This window comes from Erpetoichthys calabaricus, chromosome 4 (assembly GCF_900747795.2).
Source record: "Erpetoichthys calabaricus chromosome 4, fErpCal1.3, whole genome shotgun sequence".
Taxonomy (NCBI): domain Eukaryota; kingdom Metazoa; phylum Chordata; class Cladistia; order Polypteriformes; family Polypteridae; genus Erpetoichthys; species Erpetoichthys calabaricus.
In genome coordinates, this window is record NC_041397.2 from 122,459,667 (window position 1) to 122,472,793 (window position 13,127).

At 36.8% G+C, this 13,127-nt stretch overlaps 1 protein-coding gene across 1 annotated transcript in view; it reads right to left on the bottom strand.

Annotated features, from left to right (window-relative positions):
* Positions 1-13,127, bottom strand: part of ccdc80 (coiled-coil domain containing 80) — a 63,018-nt gene that overhangs the window by 12,271 nt on the left and 37,620 nt on the right. The window contains exons 4-6 of the mRNA XM_028799748.2: positions 11,871-12,022; positions 7,517-7,620; positions 712-792 (exon numbers count right to left, since the gene is read on the bottom strand). Coding sequence (XP_028655581.1) covers positions 712-792; positions 7,517-7,620; positions 11,871-12,022 — 337 coding nt within the window. The remainder of the gene's footprint in view (positions 1-711; positions 793-7,516; positions 7,621-11,870; positions 12,023-13,127) is intronic.

Here is a 13,127-nt window from a genome sequence, read left to right on the forward strand (position 1 = left end):
GACCCACTAGTGGAAAAAATATATTCAGAAAATTGATTTTGTAATTCATCCTTCATTTTTTTAAGTTCTGTTATAAGAGAGTCCTAGTGTATAAAGTAACCATTAGTATATTCTCCTATAAATTGTAACTGTAGTGTTGTTTTTACTTTTTCATTTTTCCTATGGAATGCAAATCCATCCATTTTCTTATCTACTGAATGCTTGAATGCAATTCAGGTTCATAGAGGACTGCTTCCTGCCTTTCTCCCGCTACTTCTGGAGTACATTCTGCCTCCTGTATTCCTGAACTCAATTAAGTGAGTATTATGAATGGATGGTGTTAGCACTACAGTTTTCCTCTCACATTCCAGAGATGTGTGTGTTGGATTGATTAGATACTCCAAATTGATTGGCAGGTGCAAAGGTGTAATTGCTACTGTGCCCAGTGATGGACTGGTATTCAATACAGGGTTGTTTCCCAAGTTGTGCCAAATTCCAGGATATGCATTAGCCTCTCCAAATCCTGAACTTGGATAAGCAGGTCAGAAAATGGATGAATAGATTGATAGTGCTTGTGATGTGCCATTGTTAATTTTAACAAACTTTTAACAAAATGAGTTGAACATAGTTGTTATTGGTATTCCTCTCAATGATCAATCTTAAAGCTATAAAAATGCCTGTAACGTTTACTTAAAACATGACCCACAGAAAAGAGAAAAGTTTAAATCTTACCATTAATTGGATATAACTCCAAAACACCTCCAGCTTCCAGTCCAACACCAAGCAACTTCAGAATGGCCACATGGCGCAGACCTGAGAGAAAAGTAATAATTGTGTAAGTCAGCAGATAAGACCTAAAGTACTGGGTTTTGTTAAAAAAAACATATATAATGCAACTGCTTGTAAAATATCAAATTAACACTAGAAAATGTACCTGAAGTTGCCTGGGTATACAGTAATCCCTCCTCCATCGCGGGGGTTGCGTTCCAGAGCCACCCGCGAAATAAGAAAATCCGCGAAGTAGAAACCATATGTTTATATGGTTATTTTTATATTGTCATGCTTGGGTCACAGATTTGCACAGAAACACAGGAGGTTGTAGAGAGACAGGAACGTTATTCAAACACTGCAAACAAACATTTGTCTCTTTTTCAAAAGTTTAAACTGTGCTCCATGACAAGACAGAGATGACAGTTCCATCTCACAATTAAAAGAATGCAAACATTTCCTCCTCTTCAAGTCAGGAGCAGATGTCAGAGAGATAGAGAAAAAAAGCAAACAAATCAATAGGGCTGTTTAGCTTTTAAGTATGCGAAGCACCGCGGCACAAAGCTGTTGAAGGCGGCAGCTCACACCCCCTCCGTCAGGAGCAGAGAGAGAGAGAGAGAGAGAGAGAGATAGAGAGCCAGAGAAAAACAAACAAGCACAAATCAATACGTGCCCTTCGATCTTTTAAGTATGCGAAGCACTGTGCAGCATGTTGCTTCAGGAAGCAGCTTGCACAGAAGGTAGCAACGTGAAGATAATCTTTCAGCATTTTTAGACGAGCGTCCGTATCGTCTAGGTTTGCGAACAGCCCCCCTGCTCAATCCCCCTACGTCAGGATCAAAGAAAGTCAGCGCAAGAGAGAGAGACGGAGAAAAGTAAGTTGGATAGCTTCTCAGCCATCTGCCAATAGCGTCCCTTGTATGAAATCAACTGGGCAAACCAACTGAGGAAGCATGTACCAGAAATTAAAATATCCATTGTCCGCAGAAATCCGCGAACCAGCAAAAAATCCGTGATATATATTTAAATATGCTTACATATAAAATCCGCGATGGAGTGAAGCCGCGAAAGGCGAAGCGCGATATAGCGAGGGATTACTGTATTTTTATAATTGGTTGTGGTATGAATTCAAATATTTATTTATTTTTTAAATATTGACACTTTTTTTTAATTGTTGGCTGAAATACAAGTGCCACATCTATCATCTACACCAGTGGTCCCCAACCTTTTTGACAGCAAGGACCACTTTATTAGATGCAAATTTTTCCACGGACCGGTCGGGTGGGGTGGGGGGATTTTGGGAGGGGGGGGGCAGTTTTATACACAATTTACATAACATTTCTATTATTATTAAGTTATTAAGCAGTTCGCATATGTTTGCAACCTGAGATTTTTCTTCTTTTTTTGCATATAACAAAGACATATGCTTTGCATTTGCCATTCCAACAGATTGCACATCACAAACATTAACACTGTTATCGTTTTTTTCGTGTCTGCCGTTTCTATAGGAGGGTGACAATGAGTTAAATTCCAATGGATGTTTTTCAAATGTTGACAAGCAATAAGCAAAAGGTATCACTGAAAACCACAGAAAACAAAAACAGAAAAAAAAAAACAGTACGAGGAAAGTTCGAAGAAAGAATTTTTTTTACAATGTTTCTGTTTGGGGATCGTTGTGGTCTGAGCTGCGACCACAGATCTAACTGCTCTGTGGATGATTCATTCAGGCATTTCAAGGTCACTTCGTTGTAATGAAAGCATCTGCTGAATGTACTTTGTAGTAACGCGATTTCTATAGACTCGTGTCATATGGGGAAACTGTTGGGACCCTAACAATACTTTGTTGTAATACTCTCTCACCTCGGTCCCTCTCCTCTCTCTGCGCCGCTGCAAAGCCCCGCCCAACTCATAGTGAGGCAAAAAGACATACTCTTAGACAAAAGATGTAATTCGGCAAGACAATAAAATTGCTATCCAAATTATCCAAACTCTATACACATTAAGTATAAGAATGTCTGATGGAAATTGCTGCCCCGCCATCAGCAATGGTTTTTGGGGTACCCCCTTATTACAACATCTCTCCCTGATATATTATATAGCTTATATTTTAAATTGAAATGACAACACATAATGCAAAATTTTGTGAAAATAACTTTAGCCATTTTTGCAAGATTGGCAAACTAACAAACAGAAAAAACATAATGCAATTGTATTTATATAGATAAAGCATTTTTCATTTCTTGAATTTTGTGTGATATTTGGTTGAAAACATTTTTCTGTGACAGGCTTAAGGAAAGATGCTGTGAAAGAAATAAGAAAAACGCTCTTTATATCTACAAGATACACTAATAGCATGCATGGGCACCACCCATGAATGACACCAGTTTTCTTCAATGTTAATAATACAACCTTTTATTATTACTCAGTTTAGTTTTCAGTGCACTCCTTCAGAAAACTGTGGCTCTGTTTTGGCAAGTTGGAAGTGATGATGGAGTCTTTAAACAATGCAGCTGCTAGACGCAAATACAGCATGCATACAGTTATGTACAAGTGTCTTTTTTTCTTAGTGGATTTGCCAAATATATGATTCATACTAAATTTTTGATTTGTGCCAAGCCCTGGATGTACACATTCACATCATGATATCACTGCTGTGAATTGTATTAAAAAGGTCACACATGACAAACTGACATTAAATGGCTCCAAATGTCTTTTACCAGGGCAAGAATACATTTTTCAGTGCAGAATCAAATCTTTTATTCTGACATGTTGTTAAAGTAAAAGGGCAAGCAGAGAAGAAACATTGCAGATGCCCAAAGGCGAAAGCCAACTTCACTTTCAAGTAGAATCAGACAGTGCCATTCCAGTCCCCTTTTCCTCTCCCCATAAAAAACCATTAAAAGCAAATGAAAATCAAAAAAGGTCTCTTTAAAAAAACAAAATAAAATGAAGCACTTTAACAGAATCCCCCGTGACCCTGTGTTTGGATTCAGCGGGTTGGAAAATGGATGGATGGACTTTAACAGAATGGCATTTTACAGTTAGAATGAATGACCCAAAACTAAATAGCAGGCACACAGAGCTGATACTTATTTAATGTCTCTTGATGTATAACATGGAATTACAGATGTTAGGAATGGGCTGCAGCGCCACCCTTAGCTGTTCCTCCTTGTGTCTCATTTGAGCTGGCCACTTTGTGTCTGTTGCTGTATAATGCAAATTATGCAGTAGTCCTGTGATGAAGTAGTAAGGGGCCATAAATTTGATGAGCTTACAGATAGTGGCTTTGCTCAACAACCCATCTAGTGACCCCCTATCTTTTAATATTATTAATGCTTTTTGACTTGGGCTCAACTTTTGGATTTACAAATTCTTCTATCTTGAGATTTTGGTTCCTGTTTGAATTTCCTATTTATGATATTTTGACATTTTTTTAGTAATAATTTTGGATTTAGCAACTACATCTCCTGTATTTTTCACTTACTCAGATATTTTTGTGGATTTGCCTCTCGATATTTGCTGACTGCTCAGTCAGTTATTCGATTCACAACAGTCCTTATGTATGCTCTTGTCTGCTGGAAAGCTGGCACTGGAAGGTTGGGCTGTGAGCACAGGACTAGGGCAAAAGTATCATCTGTGTCTCCCCACTACTTTATGTCTCCCTGCTCCCTAATCATATGACTGCTATTCAACAAACACTACATAGCAAAGGACACTAATAGAGATTGAGATTAAATGAGATTAGATTGAGTTAAATGAGATATAAAAGGACAGGCTAACGGTGTCTCCAAGTCCATTCCTGACAACAGGGGGTGAAGTCCCATGATGAATAGCCAAAAAAAATCTGTGTTGAAATGATACAATGTTTTAGAAAGTGTTGCCAAAAAGAGAAGCATATGGGGATGAGGGCTTTCAATCATATTTGGGCACATGGAAACAGAGTTTGAGACTTTTAATTAACCTAAAGCTGCTTCAGTCCATAAAGTGCATTGGTTCTACAACTATTTCAGTTGAAACCTTTGTTATTTGTCCATCCTGGATTTTGTTTGCTCCATTTCATCATTTTGCTACTCTTCTTTGCTTTTCACAAGCTCACCAGACTGATGCTCAATATATAGACAGGATAACTGCTTGTTTGGGACCCATGTGGAGATGTGTCTGAAGCTGACTCCGTAATTACATAAAGACATCAGAAAAAGTAACCCAAAAGGTTAAAATGTAAGACTGTTTACTGAAATTTTCACTCTGCGTGAGTTAAATAAATCCTGTATGGAGTTGGCAGTTACTACCAAGAAAATAGGATTTTTTATTTCTGTGTGAAGCCTGTTTATTTTAGAATAGATATTGTTGCAACTCTACACTTTATTCTGACAGAGTCGATACAGATAGGAATTGTTACAAAAGGTGTTTTAATTACACTAATCTTTAATCACTCCGCAAATATACAGAAAGCTGCACACTGGATTATAGACCATGATGCTGTAGCCTTTGGGCTGATAACACAATGGCACCAAGACTGCACACAGAAATAAAGAAGGTGGCCAATCTGGCAAGAACCTGGCCCTGAACGTTATTAGCACAAAATAATTTAGGGAAAGATAAAGACAGCTACTGTACATCTTTGCCATTTTCAATGGAGCAATAGCGTTAAATATAAACATTATCAAATTTATCACAATAAAGCTATCCAGTGGCATGGCTTGGACTCTACAATTGTCTTATGCCTGCTGCTTGTGGCTTCATAATAATAGAGTCACAAATAATTTTGAAAATTAATCTTGGGTATTTTTTATTAAAAACAAATCAAAGCATTTATCTGAAATAAAAATCAGTTCTAGTAAGACAGACACAAACATGTTTCATAATAGCCTGCAAGAAGGCTTCAGTTTTTGAGTTACAAAGAACAGGGCTTCAGCACTATTATACACTAGCCATCTCCCGCAGCTTTGCCCGCGTATTAGTGAAACAGGACAGTGAGGAGGGCCCCGCCCAGCTCTCTACTCCTGACGTCACTCTTCCCCCTCCCCTCAACCCGCAGCCTCTGTCTCGGATTAGCATGAATATATCGCTCCTGCAAGCAAACTATGATTCTAAGCGCAATGAGAGAAGTCGTAAAATCAACCGGAATGTTTAAGCAAATTATAGAAAAACAAAGATCTAAATCCATTCAGTAGTCCTCTCGTTCATTAACTAAGCGGAGTTAAGGTTACACCCGGAGGCAGATGTGTGAGTGAGGACGGCCCTGCCCCCCTCCCTGCAGCCCGATGAGTCTCTCTCGGATTCGTGCTAATAAATCGGTACCACAAGCGAATTATGATAGTTAGCGTGATGAGAAAGTCGCAAAATCATCGGACTGTTTGAGCAAATTATAGAAAAAAACCCGATCTAAATCTGTTAAGTAGTTCTCTCATTTAAAACGGGTCTAAAAAACTATAAGAAATTTCACGCTTGGACCATGAAATTTTTAAAACCATTTCTTAGCGAGCACCTATGGGCCAAGAGTATCCTACATTCCAAATTTCAAGTCCCAAGTCCTCATGGTTCAGGATATTTCATGATGAGTGAGTCAATGGTATTTGGCATTTATACAGTATATATAGATTAAGAGTAGGTGTCTATTTTTTAGAAAAATATTTAAAAGCTTCTCCTACATATGGGCTCTTTTTCCCCCCACACATTTCAAAATGCTTTTGAAAATCACAAATGTTATACCAAGTTAGGTAAATAGATGAGGTTACTGGCTAGAATGCAAAAATCTTTGAGGAGTGGAGATAGTGTCGTACCTCTAACTGCAGTTAATCTGACAAACTCAATTAAAAGAAATCTTGGCACTTTTACCAAATACTGTAGCCAGCTGTCAAAGTTTACATTCTTTTTTTAAATTTATTTCAAGAATGTAATAGTATACAATCATGTAGATAAAATTAGATTCAAAAAAGTAGGAAACACAACAGAGAATTTAAAAAACTAAAAGAAAACAGGTTACATTCTTTATACTTCTGACAGGTTATTATAGCATGATATTTTTATGTTACCATTTCATTTTTAAGAAGAACAGATTTCATTCTGAATTTGCAATTTTATTACAAAATACCATCAACATTGCTGTAATAGAAAATGTTCTACCATTTTAAACTATCTTTAAAAGAATTTAATCCAGTTTCAGGACTTCTACAACTGTTGTCATTTACTGTGTGCTAATTTCATTTTATACATATTGTGACGGGAGGACACGGCCATTATCTGGCTGGGACACTAACAACATCAACAGCTTTGGGGGAGCGAAGAAGAAACACTTCCCCGACTGTCAATAAATCATGTGCTGTGTGGTGAAACTTGTGTCCTGCCTGTCTGTGTTGGGTTAGGGCAGCTGTATGCACCCCAGGCCTCACAATATGAATAAATCATAGTCCAGTTCAAGCTAGACAGTCATCACGGTTGAAAATGTACAAACATACATGCATACTCAAACCATTTGAATTGTATTAATGGGTTTTAAAATATCATGGAGAGCCACTGACTAACAAGCCCAGAATGAACAGTAATAAGAGCCCAAAGAGGAACACTTATGTTCTTTCTCCTGTCAGCCAACTCTTCGATCCTATGAAGGTTCAACACAAGATAACAGTACTTCTATTTTGCAGGCACTTCAACCACTTGCATAACTCACCACACACCAAAATACACAGTATCAACTGGTACTGCTTATGAGCTATTTGACATTTCAGCTGATCTTACTTTAATGAAAAAGCAGAACTAGGACACTTACCCAAGTTACAGGCCTGGCTGCTTAGTGCATATAGCTGCTGCTGATAAGCCCATTCTTCATCTGAGGGAGCAGAAATAACAAGTAGTCTCCGTCGCCAACGGAATCTGCAAGTACAGTACAAAGAAAACTAAAGAGGGCAGGAATCTGATTGGCTTACCAAAGACATGGAATTGAGAAATGCAAATTGCAAAAAATGTAATGCTGCATACTCTTGTTTGTGTATAAATTACTTTAATCAGAAAAAATGTATTATCTTAAGTAAATTAGCAGTGGTTAGCACAGTTGATTCAAAGATCTAGAGTCCCATGTATAAAACTGTTGCTTGCTTTCCATGCCTGTGTGTGTTTCTCTTTGGGTGCTCAAAATCGTTCTAGAATGAGAGAGTGTAGGTGTGACTGCAAAACGGATTGGTGCCTTGGAATGGTGTCGGCTGGTAAAAATGGTTTATAAAATTGTTAGATTCATGGACATTATATTCACAAACACAATACACTCATAGAACAAGCAAATTCCCACAAAAGACTGTGCAGTGATTCTAATGCAGTCTACTCAAGCTATGAAGAAGCAGTACTGCCATGTCACAGAGGATAACTTAACAAATAGGGATGGACCAAAGCTTATCCTAGTAGTTTTCTATGCAAAGAAAGGAAGCAGGACCTGGATGGGACACAATCTACAATTATAATGTGAAAATATAAAAAATTACTTTAAGACATCTTTTAGGATGCAGAGAAAAATGAACATTGATGGAAAGAACGTGCAAACACCACATAGGTCCGTCGTTGCATAATTCAAACCCAAGATATTGTATCAAAAGAGCTAACCATCATGTTACCATGCCATATATGAAAAAGAATTTGTTGTGCTGCATTACGGAACTATAAAGGTACAACAAAGCAAAAGTAAACTCAAGTCTGCTGCTCTCATTTGGCTCAAGTCTCATTTGTGCAATAATCCCCAGGTTTCCCATGGAAAAAAGGCTCTAGGGCTTGCATGTTACAAAGCAAAAGCAGATGTGGACATGCAGTCTCTAAAGCGCTATGCATTAATGCAGAAAGAAAACACTTGGAAGCACTTTTTGGTTACACATAAAATATTGAAGGAACTTTTTCCAGTGTTGTGAAATCAGCTCAGAATCAATAAATATTAGCTCAATAACATAATATAATATAATACAATATAATAGAAGATATGGCATATGATTCCTAAAGCCTCAAAAGAATGGAAAAAGGAAGCAAACAGTCTTTCTTTTGACAAACACTATACATACTAAAAATAAAGCCAATGAAAATATAGTTTTCATAAGGATACAGGTGGAGTCCTCATGTATGAAATGCCATAGTAACTCAAATGCAAATGGCAATACATTTTTCTTGAAAATTATTCATTCAAACATCATCTTGTAGAGTACATTTTCATGCTAACATGCTGTACAGTGCATAAAGTACTCACATGGAATCCCTGCTACTTCCTGTCAAAGTCACTTTTATAAAAACAAGAAAATAAAGTATACCATTTCATCTTATCACCTATCATCTTCTAGTATTGTTAAAATGTATGTGATTTTGTCCATACTAATACTCCATTTGGGATGGCAGTGGTTAGTGCTACAGTATCACAGAACCATTGTCCTGTGAAAGAATCCTGCCCCTAATTCTCGTCTGTGTAGTATGTAGCTTCTCCAAGAGTTTTCCTCCTAGCACACACAGTTTTTCCTTTTATATATATCCTAAAGTCATGCTGGTAAAGTTGACTGGGAGTTAGTTCTAAAATGGCCCAATGTTTGTCTGTCTGTGCCTTGAGATGCACTGGTGTCCTTTCAGGGCTCTTTCCTGCTTTGAACCTGAAGCTGCCAGGACAGGCTCTAATTCTGTTGGCCCTTAAGTGGACTAAGCAGGTCTGACAAGGTTATGTTAAATGTAATGGTGATATAGTTATAATGAAATTGAATAAAATGTAATGCCTCCTACAGTGTATGAAATATTTAATAATATGACTCAGAAATTTTAGCTTTTAAGAATGTTTTGAGGATCCATATTTAATAGTTTGTCTTTCCAATCAGTACTTTATCGCGCTTCCAAACTAAAAACACCAAGAGCAGTTTGCTCCATACACTTTTTTATAAGTTTGGTAATAGCTTTGTAATGTTAAATGAAGACGCACAAATATACAAACTTGTGTTTTAAGCAATGTATTGTAATCAAATATGCCTGCAAGGTCTATTTTGTTCAGTATGGAACCACTTGTACTTTAGTCACATTACAAAAGCTAAACAATAACAAACAGCAAAAGTGGTGAATGAGAACTGGTGAACTGGGGCAATAAGGCAGCCACTGCTTATCAGTGGCACCTCCCAGCTCCATTTTGAATCCTATTTTGTGTTACGTACTTTCTCTCCAGATCTAACTAGGCTTTCTCCAAGTAACTTGTCATCCTCCCGCATCTGAAAGATGTGCAAGTTAAGCAGACTGACAAATCCAGATCTGTACCACTTTTTAAGTGAGTGTGCCCTCCTGTTCAGTTTTAGTACTGAAAGCCTAAAACTCCAGTTCTTGCAATCCTTAATAATTCCTTCCATTAAATTACCTATGATGCATATTAAGCTTACTGGACTATGCCTACTTACATCTACCTCATCACCATTTTTATTTAATGTTTTCCAGTCCTTAGTAATTTCCCTAGTGTGTACTTTTGAAATATACGTGTCAAGGCTTTACTACTATATACAGTACACTTATTAACCTCCTTAAGCACTCGAGGATAAACTCATTCATTGTTTTCCCATTCTAAGTTAATCATCTGAATGTGTTCAGAAAATGATAAGGATGGCAACATAGGTATCCTTTTGTAAAACAAATAAACACACAGTGATAGGCTAGACTAAGTTTTAAATATAATGAATTTTCTGTACTTGATGGTAAGAAAGAATGAGAATTTATCTCAGCAGTTGGTTCTTTGAACTCTAGAATTTTTTTTTGCCAAATCATTGCTGATACGCTTCAGCCTGCTAAAGTTTGTTCCAGTCCACCATTTTCTGAGACTGCTCACTCCCATACAGCTTAACAGGAAAATGATTATTATTATACCAGTTTCAAGGCAAGAACCAACCTTGTTGTGATTAACAATCCTGCACAACAATTAATCCCACATATTCATTAGATAGATAGATAGATAGATAGATAGATAGATAGATAGATAGATAGATAGATAGATAGATAGATAGATAGATAGATAGATAGATAGATAGATAGATAGATAGATAGATAGATAGATAGATAGATAGATAGATAGATAGATAGATAGATAGATAGATAGATAGATTACGTAGTCTTTCCAATGTACATGACAGCAAATGGTTAGACTGTATGGGGATTACCAGGAAACCAAATGCTGTGAAGAAGTAATTCCAGGTAGAACTGGATACAAACAGCAGAATTACAAGCCATCAGACATCCATGTTTGGCATTTCTTAAGACCCCATTAGTTAGATGTCACCCGTTCATTTTGTGGACTATATGTTAATGCATCCATAATCTAATAAAGATTTGATTTCAAATACTGGTGTTAACAGTCAGATGTGCTACACTGGGTGTTGCATAATAGTACAGATAGTTATGGTGGGTAGGAGGAGTTGTTCATTCCATCATGTATACCCAGGAGTAAAGCTATTGTCATTTGTATGCTTATTTATATTCACATCCTTCTTGCAACTTTTTATTATTCACCTCCATTTGGAAGGTTTGGACAACATTTCCCCCACAGTATATTTTTAACAAGAAAACAAAGTTGCCTTCTGCCATGCACCCAGTACTACCTGGGTAGACTTTAGCCCCACAACCCTAAATAAGAAAAATTATAGTGGTTATATTTTGATTGTTACATTTGCAACATATTCATTGCAATCTGATTTTCTAGGTTTTCCTGGGCAAACGTAAATAAAACCACAAGAACATAAAATATTTTTACTGACTAGATTAAGACATGTCTGTTCGTTAAGTCTGCCTGATTAGTTCATTTCTAGTCGACTCAATATCACACCCAAATGTGTTTTTAAAAATCATCAGTGCCAAGAATATATATGTTTGTGTGTTATTTCATTTAGTTTTATTTTAAACTGTTTTTCTTGTTAATTGTGGTGTTTATTATTATTTTTTGTAATGTCTTCACAGTGCTATTTTGTTTGCCATTTTTTGTGGTCATCACTGCTTTGTGTGTGGTTTTCATAGGTGCTACCATATTGTTTGCAGCAACAATTCCCATTGCTGGTCACATGGGTATAAAATGTGATGTCACATGGTTGTGACGTGTTACAAAATAATAATCCAAAATAATTTACAAGCAAACACTGATATACCTCGACAAGAAATTTTCGAGAGATCTGGGTTTGTCCTCTTTCTTACAGGAAATGCCTTCCTTTTTCTGACGCTCCATTTCTTTGATGCGTGAGTGGAAGGTGTCAATATACTCAAATACAGCTTTCATTGCAATAGGGACTTCATAATATTGCTGAAAAGATAAAAATTCTTGATATTAATGACTTTTATGCTGTCTTCTACCATAATGATTTCTTAATCAGGATGCCTTAAGTCAAAGATTTCACTTTGTAATGATACCCAACTTAAAGCTAATAGCCACTGTTGCAACAGAGTTTGAAATAAGTACAAATTACTTAGTTCTGCAGGATATCTGCAAGTTGAATTTTGCTGAACTTGCTTTCTAAAATATTCAAATTGGCAGAATTTTTTGTTATATGTTACAATTGGCAGCCCAGGTGACACTGCTGTTTTTTTAGAACAATCATAAGATAAGAATGGCAAATGAAATCCTTTACTGAATACACCTGGAGAATGGACAGTTTATGCATTATATTAATAATACGGCTCATATTCAAACCCGCGAGCATGAGGAGCATTCAGATCTGAACTGTGAATATTTTATCAAAAATACACAGGATTGTTGGGAAACTGAATCAGAAAATTAATATTTTGAGTGGTAATCAAAGAGTCATCACAAAAGACCAAGACTAATAAAAGAATAAGGGACTGTGCATCCATCTGTGTGTCCATCCAGTTGCTGTGTCTCTGTCATTCCAAAAGTAATAAGTAATAAAATGCATTGCATTGGTCATTCCAATTGATGACGCATCATAAACATTAACACTGCTTTTAGGAATCCCATGCCAACCGGCATATAATAGAGACACATGTACGGCATGGTGCACTGCAAACGTTAACACTGAGGTTTACGTGGATTACTTAGATGGGTAGCTCTGCTAGTACGTAGACTAAAGAATTAAATGACTCTCACAATTTGGTAGTAAAAAAGCACATCAGAAAGATAAAGAGAAGCATACTAGAAGAATTTATACAAAGTCCTTAACTAGAGAGCCCTTAAAGTATCCAAAAACACTGAATTTTGATCAGAAAGTGCTGGAAACAGTTAATTTTTTTATTTGTTTGATTGACTGGCCTTTATACACAGTTTTGTTTTTCAAGCTTGAAATTTGGCATGCTGATAATTCTTATAATAAGGCAGGCGTTCTCCCCTGGGGAAGGCAGCGGGAGCTAGGGAGCAGTGCAACTACTAAGAATTGCTGCAGTGTGATCTATTA